The sequence below is a fragment of the Psammomys obesus genome, unplaced genomic scaffold (assembly GCF_907164565.1).
Source record: "Psammomys obesus unplaced genomic scaffold, mPsaObe1.curated_primary_1811, whole genome shotgun sequence".
NCBI classification, from domain to species: domain Eukaryota; kingdom Metazoa; phylum Chordata; class Mammalia; order Rodentia; family Muridae; genus Psammomys; species Psammomys obesus.
In genome coordinates, this window is record NW_026586173.1 from 9,911,267 (window position 1) to 9,935,683 (window position 24,417).

General features: G+C 43.3%; 1 protein-coding gene across 2 annotated transcripts in view; it reads right to left on the reverse strand.

Moving 5' to 3' along the window:
* Positions 1-24,417, reverse strand: part of Eepd1 (endonuclease/exonuclease/phosphatase family domain containing 1) — a 109,171-nt gene that overhangs the window by 20,315 nt on the left and 64,439 nt on the right. For both annotated transcript variants that reach the window (XM_055601388.1, XM_055601387.1), the window contains one exon: positions 21,845-21,896. In XM_055601388.1, coding sequence (XP_055457363.1) covers positions 21,845-21,896 — 52 coding nt within the window. The remainder of the gene's footprint in view (positions 1-21,844; positions 21,897-24,417) is intronic.

Below are 24,417 nucleotides of genomic sequence, written 5' to 3' on the forward strand. Positions count from 1 at the left end.
TCAAAGCAAAAACCACTTTAGCTTTTCAACCCCACACCTTGAAAGCATCTGACTTGTGGCTCTCTGCAGCTGATACATGACATCACAATATAACATCTGAGGGGGCCAACAAGGCACACATCAGGCATGCAGCAGTGCTCACGTAAGAGTTTGTCAATGGATTCCACCCTCTATTCAATCTCACTTACAAGGATGACCACAGACACACCTTGTTTCTCTAGCATCAGTCCAAACAGAGGAAAATTGTTTTGTTTTGTTTTTTTTCTTTTTTAACATTTGCCCCACTCAGTGATCAGAAAGATGATCAGTGCTATAGTATGTACATAAAATATCCCCAAAAGCCTACGTTTCAAAGCCTTGGTTCCCCCCAAAAGGTGGCACTATGGGAAGCGGTGGACGCTTCAAACTATGGGGCCTACCAGGAGGATATTGTGTCCCTGAGGTTATGTTTCTGAAGATGCTATTGGGACTGTGGCCCTTTCTCCTTGTCATCGCTTCCTGGCTTCCAGTTTTCTCCACCACGCTCTTTCCACCATCAGGTTCTGCTGCCATAGGCCCAAAGGCAACACAAACAAGTGACCATGGACTGAAATGTCTAAAACCATGAGCCAAAATAAACTCTTCTTCCTTAAAAGGTGCTTGTCTTGGGCATTCTGTGACAGTCACAGAAAACTGATTAACATAAACAATAATGAAGAAACGATCACCAACCCCACCCTAATTCTTGACAACAGGAGGCCACATCAAATACCGTAATGGCAATCTACAGGGCACCCAGGGCACTGACGTTGGGAAATGTCAAGATAAAAGACTAAGTCCTGCGGCTGTGACATCAGTGCTTGCTCATGCCGTGGGTCTGCTCTGGACCAGCTGACTGCTTATCTCTGCAGTGACCAGAAAGCGCTAAAATGTGAAATAACCATTTTCACTCATGGACCTTTGCACTTTTTTATTTACTTTGACATCTCCCGCTTTCTAAAAAGAATATTCCTTAATTCAATTGGTCATGATTAGGAAATGAAAATGAAAATGGTGTTCCAACCCACTGGGAGGCTTTGAGCTTCCTTCTATAGTCAAGAGAGAGAAAAACCTAGCTCTGTGATGAACTTATAAATATGTACTGCTAATGGCGACCACACAGTTAATTGGAGGCAGATCTGGAGTGCTGATAGACACTTTAAAGCAAACATCACATGGCCACTTCATCCTGCTTCCTGGAAGGATGAGGAAGGTTGGCTCCACAATGAAACCTCAGAGTCAGATTTCCAGATGAGGTTGTTTCTCTGGGCTGGCGTTTTTAATTGCTTTCCTCGTTTTGGACGTGACTTCCCTTTGACAATGAGTTTCCCATATGATGATGCCGATTTCCTCTGTGTTCTCAGTGTGGCCATTGAAAATACAATCTTTGTTAGTGGATGAAGGAGGTAGGGTGTTTTCTCCTTATAAACATACATCGCCATGGAAAGGAGAAGCCCCGTCTCAGGTCAAACAAGGTCAAGGGACTCAGCTTTCATCTGAATATGATACAACATGGCAAAGGACAAGGACAGTGCTAGTAGAAATGTTAGTGGGAAGTTAGGGCTTATCGTTATTGAAGTGTTCAAGCACAGTGTATGACAGATGATATTAGAAACCCATACCCCTTACATGGCAGGCAAAAGGAAGGGATGGCCAAGGTGCATAAAATATCAGCCTGATGCATGATAACACTAGGAAAAAGCTAATTTCACTGAGTATATACTAAACAGTAACTATGTTTGATCTTCTAAATACAAGCCTATTGTGAAGTCCCTCCAAAATATCAAGGCGTTGAAAGGCCATATTGCCTGTGAGACAGAAATAGCCTGCCTTAGCTCTATTCTATTGGGACTTATGTCTTTGGGGTTGATTTGCAGCCTTACCAGCCCTGGCACACCTCTTGGAAGAGACAGGGATCTCAGGGAGAATGCAAGCAATGCCACCAGAGAGCCAAGCAAAGAACAACTCCATCTCCCTTTCCCCAAACCTTTATGGGAGGAAAAAGACTCCCCAGCCTATATTGTTCGAGGATAAGCACCCTGTTCCTACAAAGGTGGATAAGGTGCAGTTAACCTCAGCTCAAACACAAACACAGGCACTGGGCACCCTGGGGAGAGCACAGAGGAGTCCATTTCAGTCCCTGCTACTCAGAGGCCTAGTGAGCAACTGACCTTTTCAATAGCAGAAAAAGGCCCTAGGAAGAACACTGGGGCCAACATTCAGTAGCTTGGTTCCCCACAAAAAGTCTACACCAGCCTTCCTCAGTGTCTCCTATAAACTCCCTTACTTACAGTGCTTAGGATAAAAGCTTACTCTTAATCCTTGTAGGCTAAATCCAACTAAATCCAATAATAAGAAGAACATTCAAGTACCTAATCATGTACAAGCAGGTGTGCTTCTGTAAAAACAAAACACACAAAAATAAATAAATGAAAAGGAAGAAGCGCACAAAAAAGGGAAGGGAGACATTTCCTAAGAGCCTCAAATAAGCCAGGTACCTCTCACACCCCGGCATATTCTGCCCAAAGCTGCAGTCCCTCTGGGTAGGCAGTGATACTCCCAATGGCATGGCTGGTTAATCCCTGCCAGCAAGAGTACCATGATGAAAAGGCAGGACTAACTAACTCTGTTGCTCCAACACACTCAGAAAACATTAGCCAAGACCCCAAACAGCAGTGTGTGCCTGCCTACACACAAGGTGCACTCAGACTGCAACTTGCTAGTTCTCTGAACTGAAGGGGGCTTTGCCACCGACAGCCAAGCTGACATGTGTGTCATGCCACAGGTCAGCCTTCCCTGTGGTGGAGACCGTAACCATGGGGTTCCATATGTAACCATAAGGGTTCCGAGTATGGCAAGGGACCCTGCCCCGACTTCCTCTGTCCAGAGAAGCCATGACTGTCAGCTCTTTCATTATCACATGCTACTGTGAAAGCAGCTCCTCAGCTCCTCTTTCCACAGGGACCAAAAGGAAGCTCTGGCCTGCTGTCTGTCCTTGTCTAAGCCCCATACTATTTCATCATTACCTGTTTGTACATGAACTGTCTCCAGTGGCTGTTAACTGATAATCTCTGCCTGTTCCCAAAAGACAGCAGAAATGAGACAGTATCGTGTACTGAGGAAGGATTTAAAATAAAAACAAACAAACAAACAAACAAACAAAAAAAACAAAACAAACCTTTAAAGGGCAGGGTTTTTTTCAAAAGCAAGACATTTTATGGAGACAGAAGCAAAATTAGGAATATGCATAAGAACACTTATGGATTTTATGTTTCAAACTGCCAGCTTGTCACTGTGTCATTATCATCATTTATTTCTACCTTTCAGAAACAGTCCCAAAAGCTCCTTTCTTCTCTCAAGGTCTTTGGATGGTAAGACTCCGGTGGTAATCTTTTGTTCACCTGTTTTGTTTTGTTTTGTTTTCCCTAAATTGAGTATAGTGGTTGGTATAAGCTCAAGTAATTTATAAAGCAAAGACAGAGAAAGCAAGTGCAATACCACTGTGCAAAAACCACCAATACTAGCATCTCTAGAAAATTCTCTCTAGGCTGTTTCAAAAGAATCTCATCAATAGATTTCATCTCCATTCACACATACCTCCCCCCCCCCCAACACACACCTGTATTCTGATTTTCCTATATCCATGGTCCCCTTCCCTTTTCTGAGACAGCACCCCAGTATGTAGCCCAGCAGGCTAGCCTCAGGCATAACTTTCTGTCTGACCTCCCTAGTGAGATTATGGGGGACTGCTGCTGTCCCCCTGTAAGGATTGTTTGTGCCATACTTGTAGAAACTCCCTTAAAACCACCTAGCACGCTCTCTAATCATTATCTGTCATCTACAGCGCATCCCCCGGAGAGGGAAAGTTTCATTGGCTGGAGGCGATTTTGGCCTTTTGGGGATTATTCCACTATGAACATTTGAGAGCCCCCTCAATCTGGCAAGAGACCCTCACGCACTCCACCTGCACATGCTCAGCATGATTTTTATCCATGTTTCAAATATTTTAAGACTTTAAAACTACACTGTCTTTGTTTCTGAAAGCAGATCAAGAGTTTTTGCTTTGTTTTAACACATACCTGTGGTAGATGAGAACACAGGAGCCGAGAGAGCACATGGCCAAAGATATACTCCACCTCCCAGATCTGTGACCAGAACAACTGTGACATTTTCTCTTTTGTAAATGTCTGATGAGTATAGAAAAGGAAAGTCCCCCCCCCTCAAAAAAAAATAACCTTCTTTTCTTTCACCTGGAGACAGACAATGCTCACCTTTATCTCTCTCTCTACTGTTAGTTATAATGAAATGCCTGTATAGAGAATTTCTCCTGATGCCAACCTGTATTCGCTAGGACCCTCAGGTGAGTCCCAAAGCAGGTAAGTAGTTTGATTGTTTTTGAGTTTAGAAGTGTCATTTGATCACCCGACTAGAACTTTGTGGAAATGTCTGTGGTCAGCACAGGTGCCTTAAAGAAATCCACCAGATCAAAGCAGCACCCCACTGCCATCACAAGGGTTCTCTTCAGAATGTGCCCTTCAGGACTACGTTTGTTATATAGCACCAAACCTGTGTTCTCGTCCCCTTCATTATTTCTCAAAGCCCCACCTCTCTGTGAGGATGAAAGCCTCTGTGTACAAAGGCTTAAAGGAGACATAAATATTTGGTACACAACTGTTCTGGTCCTCTGATAATTAGGAAAGAACACGATTGCCTGCCCAGCTTCAGTTGGCTAGGGATGAAGGCTGGGGAACAGAGGTGGAGACAGTTAAACAACAGCCTAAAGCAAAACTGGACCTGTGACTCATGCTATGAAGACAGGACTGGAGAAACCTGTGTGCATATTTGCTGCTGGTGGGGAATCTGCCTAGGGTGGGGAAGGCTTCTAACAGAGGTGATGTCTGAACTCAAAACTCAAGAGAAAGAGGAGCTGACTAGAGAAAGAAGTGGTGGGAGCATTTCGGAAGAGAAGAGAACATGCAGAAGATGTGTAGTGGGAAAAGCGTGGAGAGTTAATAGAGCAGAGAGCTATTTAGATACAGCAGAGACAGCAAAGGCAACATGAGCTTGCAGAGTCCTAACCAAGGGGAGGAAGACTCAGTCCCTTGCCCACAAGCACCCGTATCATCACCAAGACTATGAACAGGGGCCCTGCAGTCTCAAAGGCTGCACAGCTGCACTGCAGAATTCAGGTTGAGCTAGTGAGTACAGAAACCAGGGCCCACTGTGGGGTGGGGTGGCTCCTTAAATGCGGTATCGCAGGAGTTCTCTTCACACACTTAGCAGAGGACTGCATGGCCCAGTAATTCTTCAAAAACTAGCGAGAGAGACAAAGAGAGAGAGAACGGGAGTTTTAGGGCAAATAAAATAAGCTCTTCTTTCCTAATTAGGCACTAAACTTGTGAGTAATGATTGAAACTAATTATTCGAAGTGGAAGCAGCGAGTCTGAAAATAGCAATGCGTTTTGAAGGATTTTGTAGCTATTTTGGGAGAGCGTGGGGAAGCTACAGTCAGGCTTAAGCATATCCCAAATCCCAGGAAAAAAAACTGGGATGGCCACACCATGGTTTACACTGAACATGCTTAGCCACAGAATCTAAAGGTTTAACAGCCTGAGAAACACACTAATAGTTGAGGAAGCAGAGCTGCCTGATACTTCCTACTATGCTGCTGAGCCCCTGTGCAGCAAGAGCTGTCAAGCTGCATGTCACAACTTGGAACTTGTGATTGAATGCACTCGCCCTGAACTTCCACCACATGCCAATGTATTTCCTAACACAGGCCTTGTTGACCTAGTCAAGCATACCCCTTCCCCTTTCTAAATTCATCTTTCCTCTTTGATGTCTGAGAGAATGGATAACATGTATGGAAGAAAGACATTGTCGCTGGCCTCCCCCAAACCACCCTACGGCAAAGTGATTAATAAGAGTGTATGATGGTAAATGATTTAAAGCTTTTTTTTTTCTTTTACTTATCTGTGGATAAGTGCTATCTGTGTGTGGATAACCACGTAGGCCAGAAAGGGATCAACTGCCCTGCAGCTGCAGCTACTGATGGTTGTGAGCTGCTGATGTGGGTCCTGGGATCCAAACTCAAATCCTCTAGGAGAGCAGAGAGTGCTCTTAACCACAGAGCCACCTCTCTAGCCCTATGTGGTTAATCTTGACTGTCAACTTGACTGGGCTGAGAAGGGCCTGGAAAATTAATAAAGTGGGCCTCAGGGTATATCTGAACATATTATTATTATTATTATTATTTTTTAAACTAAGAGGGGGAGGTAGAACTGGTACACCCCAGAGGTTGGGGCTGCAGGAGCAAAAAGCTAAAACAACATTCAGGTACACCAGCATGCTCCCCATCTACTTCCTGGCTGCCTTGAGGTGACGGGTTTCCTGTCAATCATAACGAACGGAGGCAAGGACTGTGGGTTGAAATTTCAGGAACCACAAGTCAAAATAACCCCTGCCTTAAAAGTTGTAGGTCAGGAATTTCTGCTAAAGTGATGTAAAAGTAATGACTATGGAGCACTTTACCCCGGAGGGCTCGAGAGTCAGATGTGGCAGGAGAAAGGATGAGGATAGAGAGAAGATGAGAAGTGAGAAGAAGGCTGCAAGCATGAGGAAAGCTCGGTCCTCAGGTGCTCAAATCCAAAGGAAATCCCTTCAGAGTGGAACAAAGCTGCTGTTCACATTAGCTCCCCGGCCTCTTCTGTGAACGCCCACACATCGTTAAAGCTCCAGGGACACGTTTTTCTCGGTCTGTGCATGCTGACAGCCAGCTTCCTTTGTGACTCTCTCTAGACTGCAGAGCCCCAACACTACCTTGTGCTTCTGTGAGGGATCCAGTGTTATTTAGGAACTGTCACATTAAACAGAATTAGCACATAGGAGGCCTTGGGGAAATGGCTCTGGCAGCCATTTTTCTTATGAAATGCCAGTTTTTAGCTATGCTGAACCATATTTATATGACCTGCTTTCCTCGGCAGTAATCATAGCATGAAGACTTCAAAGCTGTGGGTGAACACAATGTCAATTCACAACGTTTGATTTACATTATGCCAAATCCTGCTCTCTAAAGCTCTTGCATTTCCTATTTTCCTCCAAATAGACTCCTCTGTAGCTTTGAGTGTTCTTTTCCTGTGTGGGCAGCAAAGGATAGAGAGACCTACAATTTTTCACTCCCAGAGGCTTGGTGGCAGCAAGAAGTGGAAAGCGTCTGAGATCCATTAATTCATAGTTTTTCTACGCTAACAGGGAACTAGAAAGCTGAATCCCCATGGGATCTCTCAGTCAAGTGGCTTTCTCACTAAATTTCTGGCCAGGTGCAATGCCAAACTATGTGATGTTAGTTTCGCAAGTTGTTTTTTTGTTTTGTTTTGTTTTGTTTTGTTTTTCTGGATCCTTCCGGGATACAAGCAGAAAATGGGCTGAATGCAAACTGGCCAGAGAGGGTTAGGAAAAGGGCACTGAAACCAAGCTGAAGGGCAGGCAAGGTTTGTATCGTGGCCACCAGGGCAGTGCTATGGGGCAGGGAAGCCACTTCACATTAGTGTGTCAGGCCACCAACACTTCTGTCCAAGTCCATCGCGCCTCTCAACTCCCTTCTGGAGCAAACACAGTTGGTCTTCCCATGGGTCCCACATCTGTATTTACAGATTCAACCAACTGCAGATTAGAATTATTTAGAAAATAAAAAGTGCCTTTGTGTGTATTGAGCATGTATGGACATTTGTTAATATCACTCCCTAAACAATTCAGACAAGAACTGTTTGCATAGTGTTTGTATTGCATCAAGTATTGTAAACTTAACATGATTAAATAGTAAGAGAGGGTATATGCAGCATATATGCAAATATTTGGGGAATTGGTGTAGAGGGGTCTTGAAACAATCCCCTGCAGATACCAAAGCACTTCTGTATAAATAATAGGAGAAAAGGATCACTCTGCAAACAATGTAAATGAGAGACCAAGACAATGACATTAGAGGAATCAAATTATGATTTTGTATTTGTTTTCTCTCCAAGTTTTTCAAACTCTAGAAATTTCTAACCATCATAAAATATCACTTAATTCGCTTAAACTTTATACACATGCTTTTCCTTTTCTACTCTCTGGCCTTTAAAAAAAAAAAAACAAAAAACAAAAAAAAAACTTACTAACTGCTGTTACCAAAACCTCAAAAATGCCCATGCCTCATCCTGAAATGAAGCATACATAAGCACTTGCCAGCCCTTGTTCATAAATATATTCATATAAACTAAGCACATAAAAGGAGATGCGCAGGCAGGGAGAAAGCAAACCAACAGACAATAGATAGCTGCAGACTCTCTGCCGGGTGTTCAACCAGGTGGAGAGGAAGGGGAGAGGGAGATGACGCAAACTGCAGCCATACGGGCTAGAAGGCTGGGAAGTGTACTGCCTCCCACAACAAATGTACAGATACTGGCATTTAGGCGAAACCCCGGAACTTCCTCAGTTCCAGTGCTTTGTATCATAAACACTGGGAATCTGCATTCATCCTGGCACTTCTGATCCCCAGAGATCTGCAGAGCTAGAACAGTCAAACTGTGAGGGTGATGTGATGACGCAACTGTGCTTCTGCAGAGCCACTTAAGCCCTTGACTGTCCACCTGTACAGAGAGCCAGCGGCAAGTAAGACCACCAGGGGACATCAGAGCAACTCAGATGAGGAGCTGTTCGACCTGCTTTGGATCTCTGTTTCCACACTAAATACTTCTGTATGATAAATGAATGTGCAAAGGTTAGGTGGAGCAGACTTAGGAATGGGCAGGAATGGGTGGCAGGGGTTGCGACGTGTGGGGAAACCAAGTGTCGGACTCGGAGGCAGGTCTTTCCATCCTGCTGTCAGCGAACACTTCTGAATCACTACCCAGATGGAGCAAAAGCTCTGGAGCCAAGCTGGACACTTCCCAAGGAGTCTAGAATCTTAAGGCCCAAATTCATCATTTCAATGTCTTTGAAGGTTAAGAAAAATATTTTATCAGCTGTAGGAATCACTCATCCTAAATGCAGAACTGACAGTTTGTCAGAACACTCCTCTGAATTATTTCTGGCAAAGCCAACTTTAACAGCCAGCTCAAATCAGGATATTTTACCTGCTGAGGGCATCCGGCACTGATGTGTTTAGCAACTCGGCAAAATCAGTTTCACCTGTCTGCCCTTTTGTTTCTTTTCAATGACTGACTATCCCAAACTTTGCTGAATACAAAGTCCTTCTTCAGAAACCATAATGAATGAATCATTCATGAACACCTAAGAATTTTTTAAAAAGAGTGAAGTTCTGCCCAGGACTAACCCACTGTTTATATTTCCTGATAAGATAAACATTGAGGATAAGCTAAAAAATGTCAGGAAACTAAAATATCTGCCACATGGCTGTCTCAGCATCTACAGGTGGTATTGAATATGTGCTCCTATTGTGAGGGCCAGCACCAACCTGTTAAAAAAAAAATGAAGTAAAGACAAGCAGAAACCTTCCAATACTGAAAAATTCCTTAGCATCCCTCTTTCAGCAAACTAACACAGCGGTTTTCACACATTTTCACTTAGCAGCAGGTACGATTTTATATGGCAGTCTGATATACTCTATTTCTACTTGTCTCCCTGTCATTCAGCTATCCATATACCTACTCACCCAGCTACCCATACATACATTCTCACACACATACTGAAACAAATGCTAGGTGAGACATACTAATCTTATTTCAAGATCTAGTGTTTGGGAGTCAAACTCCATGTCTTCTCACTACAAAATCCTTGGTGTTTTTAGAGTATCTTGATATTTTGACATCTTTGTTTTCCCTTTAAGCAAACCATACAGAAAATTTGTACTTTATGCAGGTAATGCCTTAAACTCATCTCAAGCAAATGAAACTGTCACTAATACAGAACCAACTTTAGGACACATATGGGTTAGGAATTTCCACAAACTCATGAGCCATTGTGACAGGCCGGCAAAACTCTCTCAGTTTGGTGGTAACAGAAATCTTACTAAAACACAAAAGACTAACTTCTCAAGGCCTAAATGAAGCTAGTTCTCCTATGCACATTTAGACTTGAATGACTTCCAATGGGCCAGGCTCAACCGATCTCAAGATATAATGGAAGTAGCCTCTGTTCTTTTTTTGTAGACCCATCTGTTGCCTCTGCATATGTCTATGAAACACATGTATACAATCTCCGTTCATTTACTCTATAGGTCTAGAATCAACTCAAAGACTAAGATATAACAATGGAACTTTTAGAGTATGCAGGATAATGAATTAAACTATCAGATGAGTACCCCAAAAATACAGGCAGGCAGAAGATGACAGACATGGAACTCCCCAAGGGGCTCAGCTGACAGGCCACTCTTGCTCCAAGGCTGACTGATTTCTTTTTCCTGCCAATTCATACTTCTGTGACTTTAATCATTTTTTAAAGTTACATGCAGTGGCACATGCCTAATCCCAGCACATGGAAGGAAGAGGCAGAAGGCTTAGGCTAAGGCCAGCCCAGGCAACATGAAATCTTGCCTCAAAATAACCCCAAACAAAAACAATTAAAAGATATTTTCTAAATCTAAATCCATGGATTTCCAGCATCAAAATATAGGTATACAAAAATTGCCCAAAACTTTACATATAAAAACTTTAACATAATAATTTAACAATAATTTTTAATAATACAAAATTAAAAAAAACTTTATTTTATATTGGACGAGAGAGAGTTGTATTGTGTAAACGAGCTCACTTATGGAAGTCAGAGAGCAACTTCTAAGAACCAGTTCTCTCTTTCCACAAGAGACCTCCAGGGACTGAACTCAGCTCGACAGTCTTGGCAACAAGAATTTTTACCTGCTGACACATCTCTCTGGCCACAGAGAGAATGCTTCTACAGTTAAAAGTGCTATGAGTTAGATAAGAAATTGTCTACAGAAATTTATTAGATTTGTTATATTGTCATTATTATTAGACAAGGGCTATGCTCTTAAGTCCCAAGGAGACCAAACTGGGAGGAAGCCTGGCTAAGTATGTACATTGAGACTTTTATTTGAATAAAAACCAACAAAGAGAAACAGGACAATGGCAAAGAAGAAAGCAGCTCAAGTCTCAGCCTACTTCAGGTTTCAGGAGACCTAAATATGTCTGATGGGGTTGAGAATGGGAACATGCATGCTCTGGAACCAGATAACCCCTTAAGGACCCCACGATGAGAGTGCCTATAAGCAATAGAAAGGAACCCAAGGAATGCTGTTTTGGTACCAGTAAGAACACAGTGTGCAAAATCTGACCAGATCTGACCACAAAATCTCTCTCCATGGACTTGTTCCTTGAGATTTAGCTTATTGCATTTTCAGTTTGATCCACGCCAAGCATCTTTATGTTCCCTTGTAGTTTCATTTTTAACCTTTCAGTATTGCCAAGTAAATTGTTTAATTTCCACACATCTGTGCATTCTCCAAACTTATTTTTCTTACTGATTTCTTATTTCACCCCATCTGTGCTCCATGGCTTTAGGCAAATTGATCCCATGATTAAAACCACATCCATAAGATGCATCCATGTAGACAAGAAGAAATGACTGAACATATCTAGAGTGAAGAAATGAATCCTAACTTCACCAGAAATAACACCTTGATGAGGCCTGCAGGCTACTGAAGCAAGGGAAGTCAATCATGTATAAAGGTTCATACATGAATTTTTCTGGGAAAAGAGCATGTAGTTTCCATGTGACTCCTAAAAGAAACCACTTATCTAGGAGAGAAATAACAAACAAAAAGGGGTAACTGTTAGATAACTTGAGCAGTGCAGCATAGGCTACCTCTGTTACGACCCCTGGACTCTGTCCTGGTCGCATGAGAGCAGCCACAAACACTACGTTAAATGGTGGTTATATTTACCTTAGAGTGATAATCCACAAAGACAAGCCATAGGCCCGATTTAAGCCACCAACTGGAACAGGCTGCTGTGGTCCAGCAGGACCCACTGTGCAGTCTGCCAGGACATTCAGAGGAGCTGTCCCATCTCTGTACCACCCCATCCTGCAGAGACAATGGGGCTCCTTCCTTATTGTTCCTGCCTCCTGCTCCTCCCAGGGCAGCTGCCAGGGACCTTAAAATGTTCAATCTAGGAATATCACCTCAATCATAAAGGAAAATTACATGTTTTTCGTATTTTCTGGATCTGATAACATTAGGTTAGGGCCCCTTTTCTGACAACCTGCTTTTTCTATTTTGTTTTGAGTTTTTGTTTGTTTGTTTGTTTGTTTGTTTTAGTTTCACTACTGTAATTAAACAAATGTGTAACTGCTAAAGGCAGTCCCCTTATCAGCTACAGTGTGAGCTTCTTGTAAGGAAAGTAAACACCTTGTTCACAAATGTGGACATTCACTAGCACAATGTCTAATAAACGGCAGGGGGGGGCACAATAAATATTGGCTTAAGGAACAAATATATACACATGGTCATTATCAAAGTAAGTAGAAGCTTAGTCTCCTTTTCGGTAAAAAGTATATCGCACTGCTACCAGCCTAAATGTTCTCCCATCTGTGGTAGTCACACGCCCATCCCTGGAGCAGATAGATCTACCATAGTCCTTTTTAAAAGCTAGCCTTTTTCTGCAACACCGACCTGCCTTCCAATTGTTCACAACTGCACAGTGTGCGGCAATGTGCTTATTATCTACCTATGTCCACAGACTGTTTCCTTAAGAGGCATGCCCAGCAACAGGCTCTGGTTATAGGGGCATCTCTGAGGCTAATGAAGCTAACTGCTTATTTCAGGGTCAGCCTCATGTCACCGGCCCTCCGCAGAAATGACCAGCATGCTGCTCTTAGCAACTTCAACTTTACACATTATGTTTATAAAACTTTGCTAATATGATCAATTTAAAATAACTTCTCATTCTATATACGCTGACTTTTGATAATTAATAAAGCTAAGGGAGTTTCAAGAGTTTCATTTGGGGAAATGGAAAGAAAGACAGTGTGAGCCCCTGAGTATATACATAGTACCCTGTGGGGATTTCAAAAACATCAGGGAAAAAAAATGCACCTTTGCTCCCACTCTTTTGCTCCTACTGGAGATCAAAGCCAGACCTTATATATGCTGTAGACAAGCACTCTACTACTGAGTTAAACCCCAGCCCTGTCTCCTTTAGACAAACTATGGAGCCTGGCCCACAGTTCACAAGATGCTTCAATGCCCAGCAGTGAGGTTCATGGGTAGACCACAGGGTGCAGTCTGGAAAGTAGAGCTGCCTGGGGGCTCGAAGCTGCAGCACACCTCTAACGGAGTCAGACTCCACTTGGGGGACTGTAAGCTCCAGTGGGAGCCCAATTTCTGCTCGCTGGTCCTTCTAAAGTGGCCAGCTTCCTGCCAGGCAAAGGACAGTGATGACAGTAATTATGACCACACACAGCTCTGCTCAACACAGGGAGAAAACAAACAACCTCCATAGATGTGTGGATACCAGCCACTCAACATGACTTTCACACTAAGTGCCAGCTAATGAGGAACTAAGTGCGAGGGATAAAAATGACACCGAAGATCCAAAGGATCTCATGCTGATATTTTTAAAGGACACGTTTTCCAGAGAGTATTTTAAAGTATTTAAACCCAAATACAGGGTGTGTCTGCTCCATCATTCTACACATTCTTTACTGGCTCTGTGACCATCTGGATATGGAAGCTAGGCCCCTAAGTGGAAAGGTCCTTGCCTGGCCAACAAACCAGCTGTGGCTGGAGAAGAGAAGGAGGGGCACCTCAACACCCTTAGCCTCAGGGTACTTTCTTAAAAATCTGTAGGTCTGGTATATATAGCTTGAAAAGTCCCTCTGGGTTGAAACACTGTGATTCTATACAGACCATTCAAGTGTAAAGTTTTACAGCTTTACCCTCTTTGGTGTAAAATGCAACATGAGATCAGGGCAGCCACTGCACTCATACAAGCTAAATTAACTGCAAATCCAAATCGCAATAGAAGACACTATCTGTGTACACGTCAATGAATCTGAAACAGGGTCCCCCAGTTACTGCCAGGAGCCTAGCTAGCATCCTTAGCTTAGTCACCATCTCTGTATGAACATGGTTTGCCTCCTGTTCCTTCTGAAGATCTCTAGGGAACTATTAACTTCCAATTCCAATGTTGCTAGCACTAGGTTCTGGCTGGAAAAATGACTACCGCGTTAGGTTTAATTTTCCTAACCCCAGGCCTGCTGGCGAAATGAATATACATTTATCACACACAGAAAACACCAGAGGGGGTTTGGAGATCATTTGTTCCACCTAGCAAAAACCTAGACAGAGAGCTGCATTGCAAAGCCAGCATTCTAAGAGAAACACTTCATGGCAGCGGTAGCAGGGAGGAGCACCTTGCTGTCCAGGTTTGGCCAATGGAGGCAGGGGGAAGTTAAGGATTTTCCTTTAACACCTGCTAGTGGCAACAGCAAAGCTCAAGCTAAGCTTCTAAAGAGAGGAAGAGACAGCACTGATGGTGAAGATGATGAACATGACAATGGCAGGAACAGCAGCTCATTGACAGTGGTAGGGTAATTACATATGGACACACTGGTATTTACCAATATACGATCTCTTTCACTGCATACATTATTCCATTCAGTTCTCACAAAATTCCAATGAGTAGTTACAATTGTAACTCTGCAAGCTGGGGGAAAAACAAATCCGCAGTTTGTGAGTAACCTGCCCATTAGGCCTCTCACTGGTAGTTGACTAAGAGCTGGGCTCCACGGTCTGTGTCCTTGGAGCTCAGTAATAGAAGATGGCGTATGACATCAGCTGATAGGGACTGATGCCTGAGTGACACTCTGCAGATAGGAGGCAGATCAGTTGTGAGCTGAGTGACCTGGGAAGCTGAGCTCACAGGTGAGCTTCGATCACAGTAGATCAGTGGGTGGCCACCCTCTGTACTGCCAGGGTAAAGGTGATCACTAGTCAGAACAGCCAGCCAAACTATTGTCTGCAGCCTTGCAGGAAACTGTTTGAGAGGGTCATTGAAAAAAAAAAAAAATCTGATCATTCTAAATCAAGCTGTACCAATATTTTTATTTCCTTTCATGTAATGCTGCATTTGAACGCACTAGATGAGTCTGTTTTTAAATCCCGGGAAACAAGTTCCAGTGACTTGAGTCCAGGAAAACAACAGTTCCTACTCTCAAAGCAAAGAACACAGACAGGCAGGTGATGAGTGTACTTATTATTCTTGGGACCTAAGCATTGTGTGGCATGAAACACATACACACACACACACACACACACACACACATTACATATGAGGAGAACATGGCCCTCCAAATCAACTTAACAGGTCTCATATGGGCACACAGAGACTAATGTGGCAAGCATGGGGCTTGTATGGGTTTGTACCAGGCCCTCTGCTAATAATTTTTTTGAAATAAGGACTGGACAAGGAAACTTAGATTGTTGATTTTATGGCTGGCAACATATTTTTTAAATAACTGACAAATTGCTGGAAACTAGGCCTTGTATAGTGTTGGTAAAAAATAAAAATCCCCTATCAGTGGACTTGTAGAGGGGCATGGGAGGAGATGAGGGAGGGAGGGTGGATTTGGGAGGGAGTGAGTAAAGAAGCTAGAGCTGGGATAAAGAGTGAATAAAACAAAAAACAAAAAAAGTGACTAAACTGTAATTAATATAAAAAAATAAAAATTTAAATTAAAAAAAAGAAAAAGAAATATTCAGAGGCACAGCTTTCCAGGTGTCCTTGGGTTTCTCCCCAGTCCATGCCGCTAACTCGAGGCTATGACACAGGCCTGTAATCCCAGCACCAGGGAGGCAAAGGCAAGATGATCACTGCACATGGAGGACAGCCTGTTCTACATAGAAGTTCCAGGCCAGTTAATGCTACAAAGAACAGATAAATCACAAGAGCCCCAAACCTAGGAAACAGCACCGGGACAAGTGGAGAAAAGAGAAGGTAAAACACGAATGTTCCCTCGTTACAGGGTAGGCAAGGACCAGCTCCGATGAGCATAACTCTAGAGGCAGCATGGAGAACAAGATCAGAAGTGAGGAAGGGAACCCAAACCTCCAGGAGGCCCTTCTGACAGCCTCCAACGTCACAGTGTGGCTGGAAGGCATCCCAGCTCTGGGTCCTGTAGAGAGCAGAAAAAGCTCAGCTAAAATAACTGAGATCATGGTAACAATGGCTGACAGTGAGGGAAAGAGCATTGGAAATCTGCAATCTTTCATGTTGTCTTACACAACTCAAACTTTCACTGCTCAGATCTAATCTGCCAGTGTCCGTGTAAGAGAAAAGGCCTTTCAGAATCATTACCACCTTCCACAACAGAGGCTTGCACAGGCCCCCACCATTAGGACTGAAGTCAACAGGTTCCAACACGGTGAAGTTTCAGGAATTAAGTGACTATTAACTCCAAAGGCAGGTTTCCTTGTGAAGCCAGCAAGATGATAGTGAGAGAGGTTTGAGACTTGCAAGCTGTACTTCTGAGACCTTTCTGCTGGCTCTGACTATTACTAGCAGGAAAGATATAAATAAGGTTTTAAGTGGCTTTGTAAGAGTGTTTGCTTTGCAAGTATGAGGACCTGAGTTCAAATTCCAGAATCCACATAAAAGAGCCAAACGTGGTGGTTTGAATAAAAACGGGCACGGTGGTACATGCCTGTACTCCCAGCACTTAGGGAGGCAGAGGCAGTCAGATCTCTGTGAGTTTGAGGCCAGCCTAGTCTGCAAAGTAAGTCCAGGACAGCCAAGAATATACAGAGAAACCATGACACCCCCCCCCCCAAAAAAAAAAAAATTGGCTCCCATAGAGGTGTGGCCTTGTTGAAGTAGGTGTGACCTTACTGGATGAGTGTGGTGTAACAGAGGGTGGGCTTTGAGGTTTCAGAAGCTCGAGCCAGGCCTGGTGTCACTTTCTCTTCTTGCTGCCTGTGGATCCAGATGTGGAACTCTCAGCTACCTCTCCAGCACCATGTCTGCCTGTATGCCACCACGCTTCTCCTCATGCCAATAATGGACTAAACCTCTGAACCTGTAAGCCAGGACCAATTACGTATTTTTCTTTATAAGAGTTGTCATGGTCACGGCATCTATTCACAGCAGTGACACTTGAACTAAGACACCAGACATAGTTGTACATATCCGTGACCCCAGCACTACAACAAAGACAGGCAAATACCAGGAGCTTGCTGGGCCAGACTAGCAGAAAGAGTGAGCTTCTGATTCGGTGAGAGCCTCTGTCTCAAGGCAATAATGCAGACAGCAGCAGAGAAAGTCACCTCCCCAATTCTTCTCTGGCTTCTAAACAAGTATGTATGCTTGTATACTCGCGTGCACGCCACACACACAGAGATCTACAAATAGAATAATGGTATCTGCTTCTTTTTGGTTGCCCCACACATACACCTCCCAAAGAAGCTTCACTGGACACAGAAGTAAATTTTTTGCATTCTAATAGGTTTGTGACTGTTACAGGCTACCCAATAATCACTGTGGTAACAGTAAACGGGCCTTTCCTGAACAGTTCTTGGACTTTGGTGTGCACCAGTCACCTGGGCTCTCTGCAGATGTGGCTGTGGTTGAGTGGATCTGAGCCAAAAGTCAGAGTTCTGCAGTTCTAATGAGCTTCCAGAGCTACTGGCCCAGGGACAATGCACTGAATAGCAAAGCTGAATGGTTTACCAGGGACTTTGCTCAGTGGCTTTCCAGCCTGCCCAAGTGGAAGGGGAAATATCATCTGTGAGGCTCTTCAGGGAACATATCTTATTTCAACAACTCAATGAACCAATCTTACTGAAAAACAAAACAAAACAAAACAAAAAACCACACACACATACACACAAAAACAAACAAAAGAAAACGAAACAAAGAAGTACTAATCCAGGCCACATATCATGTGTAACTCAGAATATAACTGGATACCAAGTGCACAACCACTGGCTGCTTTCAGGCACTTCTAAAAATGTTTACAAGTTGCCTAGCATGCAGAAACCTCAACACTTTTGGAATGAATGGGTGAATGAGCAGACAACTGCACAGAAGAGAGCAGCAGAACTGCAAATTCTTGGCTCTCCAGCACCTGTCTCTACATAGATTTCAATCGTCCTATACAGCTTTCTGCTGGTCATCTGTTGAGACGGGATGATGCAAACCCACCATCAGGCTTACAGAAAGTGAGAACGGTCAGGAGGTGGAGGAAGACAGCTGGAGGTGGATGGAACAAGGGAAGCAATATATAGAGATGCTAACTTGTGGAGATCACTGAGACCCAGATGTCCTCCTAAGCACCTTTACCCAGACTGTCCACTTAACTCTCTTTTAAACCTTTGTGAATTGAGGATTATGGTTTTCATCTTACAGCTGGAAACCTGAAGCACAGAGGATAAGTAACCCAAGATAACTCAGGAAGGAAGGAGAAGGCAGGCTTTGGAGCAGAGCCATAGAAGCTTGGTTCTCAGAGTGGCACAATGGATCACTGGCTGGCAGCCAGCCACAGCAAGTCCGACGCCACCTCTCTGATCCATTTTGCGAGCTTTGGTCCCTTGAATTGCCCTGGCTGTGTGGCTTCTCTAAATTGGACAGTAACTACTTCAAAGACATAGTTGGTATTTTGGGCGCCTGTATTTTTATTATACTGATTTGCTGGGTTTGGAAGCACCATGGTAATAATTTTTTTCTAACTCTTCAAAATCAGGAAGTAAAACAAATAACTGCAGTGAGTACTGGTACAAATAAAAAATGGGGTGAGTCTTTCAAATACATACAAAAGAAATCTCAGAACTCACAGAAGTTTCAATGGTTATTTTGCACCATCTGCCTATCTTCTCTTTTTCTCACTCTCTCTCTCATTCTCCCTCTCTCTCCCATATATGTATCTAATATCCCATATCCCATAATATCCCATATCAAATTTGTGTGTTTTATATATATATGTATATATATACATACACACATTAGATAGATAGATAGATAGATAGATAGATAGATCCCTCCTTCTCCCTCTCTCTACCTCTTCTTCTCTCCTTCGTTCTCTCCACTGTCTTTGCAACCTTTTCAGAATGAGTGGCAAGATTCGTTCCTATATTCCTTTCTGTGATTTCTGAGGACCAGGCCATTCTCTTACATGATCACAAACAAGTCATCGGCTTCATGAAACATTATGGTTAATTTTGTACCATCATCTAATCTAGCATCTACCATCAAGGCTGTCATTTGTCCCATTGATAGCTTTTATAGTCATCATAGCATGTTTTAATAGCTAGATATATATGAAGCACTGATATGAATAATTAAGAATTGATATGAGCAGAGTGCTTTGGCATCCAAAGAGCCATCTGGCTACCTACATTAACTCATTTGCCTCACATATTGATAGTCCATCAGAAGCACTATCCTTGTTTCATTTCTCATAGAAAGGAGGCCGAGTGGAGCTTCAGAGCTCAAGCCACTTCCCATCACTCACAGCACTGCTTGATGTCCTTAAAAACCTTCTCCACTTTAGTCCCAAGAAACTGAGCACCAGCCCAAGTATTTTAAGTTTCTAAAACAAGTACTAGTGAATCTCTCTAACCACTTAGACATTTATGTCAACCTACAGAGTACAGTCAGCACCTGCAGCTACATTCATAGGATAAGTCCTGAGCTTGCCCAGGCAGTATACACTAGCTCCCACAATGGCATTCAGGGCCCAACCTCCTTAGTACCTGCCTAGCCTGCATTGCTAAACCCATTCCACTTTACGTCCAGAGTTAGAATTCACAAGTAAAAGACATCAGTTCCATAGCACTGGTGTGGAGGTTATTACCCAGTCTTCAGCAACAGCCTAAAACACTGTCACAGCTAGGGTCCTGGGAGTTTCTGAGGCTGACCCTAGTTGAGACTCCAAGCAATGGGTGTTAAGGAGTCAGCACCACCTGTGGCAAGGTGGGACTCCTAGTGGAGGGAGAGGACACTAACCAACACATAAAACCTTGGACCCATGTTGGAAGCTGTTCTGATACGTGTTACTGGCCCTCAAGATCTGGTTACAAAAACCTTGGACCTATGTTGGAAGCTGTTCTGATATATGTTACTGGCCCTCAAGATCTGGTTACACCTATCCTTGTTTTGTAAACCTGCCTAAGACATACCTGATTGGTTGATTAAAAGGCCTATACCTGGGCAGGGCAGAATGGGGTATGCATGGTTAAGGTTCCCAGGCTTGGAGAGGAAAGAAAAATTACGAGAGACTAATGAATGGGAAGAAAGAAGGAAGGAGGAGGCCACGATGGGTTAGTGTAGAGAAGGAAACACGTGAACTGGGAGGAAGGACTCCAATAATAGGGTTGGAAAAGCCCAGATGAAGAATAAAAGCAGGTATTCGTAAGATTATGGATAGAAGATAGTCCAGATGAGGATGAGGGCTGGGAGAGGGAAGGTGAGGTAATTGAGACAGTGTAAGTGAAATATCTTCCCAGCCTAAGGTACATAAGGCAATTATAAATCTAACATGTATCTGCATCTTATTATTTGTGATACCGGGTTAGATAATATTGCTGTGATAATCATAGGGCTAACAATAATAATAAACATTATATAACACAACAGCTTCTTTTTTTAAAAAAATATTTTCTACAATAGAGCCAAAATGTGTCTTGTCTACAAGAAGTATAGGAGTAAGGATGGAACAGAGATTGAGGGAATAGCAAACCAGTGCCTGGCCCATGGCTTGAGGCCCATCCCACGGGAGAGGGCCCATCACTGTCACTATTAATGATACTCTGCTATGCAGACAGGAGTCTAGCATAACTGTCTTCTGAGAGGCTCTGTCTAGCAGCTAATGGAGACAGATGCAGAGACTCAAAACCAAGAAAAGAGCTGAGCTTGGGGAGCACTGTGGAAGAGTAGTAGGAAGGATGGAGGGAGCCAGAGGGGCCAAGGGCACCACAAGAAGACATACAAAGTAATCTAACCTGGACCAATGGGGGCTCACACAGACTTAATCACCAACCAAAGAGCATGCATGGACTGATCCTAGACCCCCTACACATATGTAGCAGATGTGCAGCTTGGTCATCATGTAGATCCCCTAAGAATTGGAGCAGGGGCTCTCTAACTCTGTTATCTACCGCTGGATCACTTTCCTCTAGAAGAGCTGCCTTGTCACTCCCTGGTGGGAGAGGATGTGTTTAGTCCTGCTGTGATTTGAGATGCCAAGCTGGACTGATATCAATTGGGGGCCTCCCCTTCTCTGGAAGGATGGAGAGAGGGTAATGGAAGGAGGGGGGTGTGGGAGTGAGACTGAGAGGAGATGAGGGAAGGGGCTGAGATCAAGATGTAAAATGATTAAATAAATAAATAGATGGGAAAAACAGTAAAAGAACATTTTCACAACCACGTTAATTAAACAGCAAAAGCATCGTTTTAGGAATGTGGATTCAAATCCTCACTTTTCCACTGAGTTGGCCTTGGGCTAGTTAGCAAGTGTGTCTGGCCCTCAATTTCTTCATCTACACACTCAGATAGTCAAACGTGGAACCAAGAGACTTGAAGCCTGGTGTGCGGCCAGTCTCTTGCTCCTGCTGCTTAGAAGCAGAGGAAACCTTCTACAGAGTGTGGCCTGGCTTGTGATGAGCAAACCCCCACTACCTCAGAGCTTGGAGGAACAGAGCTTCGGCCTCCAAGCGTGCACAGAGTCTGAGGACTGGGAGCTTTGAATGGAAGTCTGCATGGCTCACTGCCCATGGAGAATAGAAAGAAGCAGACCGCTTCCATGGAAAGTGCTGCCTCTGGTCAGCATTTCTTGGGAGCAGAAGTCTTCCTGCGTGGCAGAAAAACAAAATATTTACCTTTTCCAGGGCTTCTTTGTCAAGCAGTTCTTGCACAGCTAGAAGTTTGATGCTGTAAAACAAACAAACAAACAAAAAAACATATTTAAAACAAGTCATTTCATGTCACCAAGCATCATCACACACGTCACAAAAACAAGAAATCTCAGGCCATCTTTCCATGTCACCTCCTACCTTAAGGTGACTTTTTTGTTTGTCTGATTCAAAATGACTGTTCCAAATATACTTAAAATGTTTCTAAACTCTAAAAGTAACCTTACCACAAGATTAAGTGCTTCTGTTTTTAGTAGAAGTTGAATGACAGGACACGTTCACACTTTTCCTCATAATCCAGAAAGGGAAACAACCCAAATGTCCATCAGCAGAAAAATGGACAAACACGAAGTGTGTGTGTGTTAAAAGAAAGGATATTCTAATATATACAACATAAATCATAGATGCACCTCAAAGACATGCTCAGTGAAATAAGTTGTGACAAAAAGAGTGATTTCCCTTACATGAGGTACCAAGGCTAGCCAAGAAGGAAGAGATTCTGTGGCTGGGGGTGAGGGGAATACGAAGCTATTATCCAGCTGGAATGACACTTCCCTGTAAGATGAAGAAAAAGTTCTAGAGCTGGACAGTGGTGAGCGAATGTGCTGAAGCCACCAAAAATGTGTGTTTAATGATGGTTAAAATGGTAAATTTTGTTATATTAATTGTGTTTATATAACAAAAGCATCCTTAAAGTGACTGATAATTGTTTCATGCAAAGAACTTAAGTAAGTTCTGAGGAATAAAGAAGTCAACAGTCACTCATGTTCCATGTTGATCTTCACTCCCAATGCTTTTGGTGGTAATGAGCAAAGAGTAAACATCACCTATTGCTCATCAGGCATTGATGGCACCTGACTGTGTGCATGAGGCTGAGAATGTGTGTGACTTTAGAACATGTTACCTGCTGAGGAGTTCAAGGCTGCCTGGAAGCCACAGTCAAATCAGAACATAAAGTGAGGTATGCTGAGTGGATGAACAGACAGACTAAGGGGAGCCTGTCTCCACAGGCAGCACAGAAGGTTTCCTGAAGGGACAAAAATAGCCTTGCCAGGAGAGAAGATGGGAGGAAGGTTGTTTGCAAAGGGATATCCAAAGATATCCAAAGAGGAGTGGGCAATGTTCCTGTTTCTAGGTTAGGGCCTGGAGCCTTGACTGCATCCAGTGACTGAGGTGACAGGATTCAGTAGTGGGACAATGCTTTCTTTATTGGACTCTCTGCTTCTGAGGCATGGTGGAACATGAGCAGATACAGTCAAGGATGCAGGCAAGGCCTGGGCAATATTGAGTACATGAGCAAAAGCATGAGAATTCAGACACAGTTTGGATAAGAGTGAGCTGTGAGTTGCGTTATAACATTCCCTCCCCAAGGCTGATGTACCTATCTATGGTCACTGGTCATTGTAGTCCAAATGTCACAGGTTGCAGAGAGCAGAGGTGAACCCTACTTGTCACACATATCTGCCTATGGGGATAATGCCATTGAAGGCTCACACTACCTTATAAACTTCTTCATGTTCTTGACACAACTAAGCAAGTACATCCTACCAAATGCAATGCCTTATCTTACTAGCAGGTCCAAGATAGGCAACTGGTGCCATCAAGGCCTATAATAAATCCACCACCACCTCCCTCCATGATTCGGGTGCTAACAGACTGCCTCAGGGCATTCTCTCCACTAGCTATTGACTTCTCTCTCATCCACTGGATAGATTTGCTTCATCTGTTTCTTAGAATTCAGAGACTCTTTATGACTATCCCCAAGCCCCAAGGAGATTCTCTGGTCAACCAGAGGTGAAGGGTTTCTACTTGCATGTTGTTTCCCTCAGGGTACTCACTACTCTTTTTAAAGGATTATTTGCTGTGGTGCTTCCATTTAACCTCTCCTAACTACTGAAGCGCTTTAGGGCTGAGGGCTCAGATGTCCTTGCCCATAGCTACTCTTGAAATGTCTACAACAGACATGTGTGAAACATTCAGGGAATATTTGCTAACCTCATGGGCCAAGTCACTTCAAAAACTCATACATTGTAGTCACATGTCAAGTTATGCCTCAGTTTCCCAACATGAAAAACCAATGCCTTAAAGGAGGTGAGTTGGCAAAAGCTACTAAGCATGGTTGTATCGATGACTGTTGTTAATGAAATCTACCATGTGCTGGCTCAAAGCCGTTGGTCCCTCCTCAGCACATTCTGACTGCCAGCGAGCAAAGCTAAGATTCCAAGTTAGCAATGTGGGCAGAACGTCTGTGCTAAGTTAGGAGGATCCAGTAACAGCTCACGTTACAAAAGCTTAAATTGCCTCTGAAATAACTACTGGAAAACGTTTACTCCGGAGGGACGTGTTAAACAGATTCTTGTTCCTGCCTGTTTGTAACCACAGTGTCTGATCTAGTGTCCAAAATCAGATGTCAGCTGACCTCTTCTTCTTCTTCCTCATCCTCAAAGATACCACATTCAACCTACTGAAGAACACCAAAGGAAAGCTCTGGAGAAAAAAAAAAAAAAAAAAAAAAAAAAAAAAAAAAAAAAAAAAAAAAA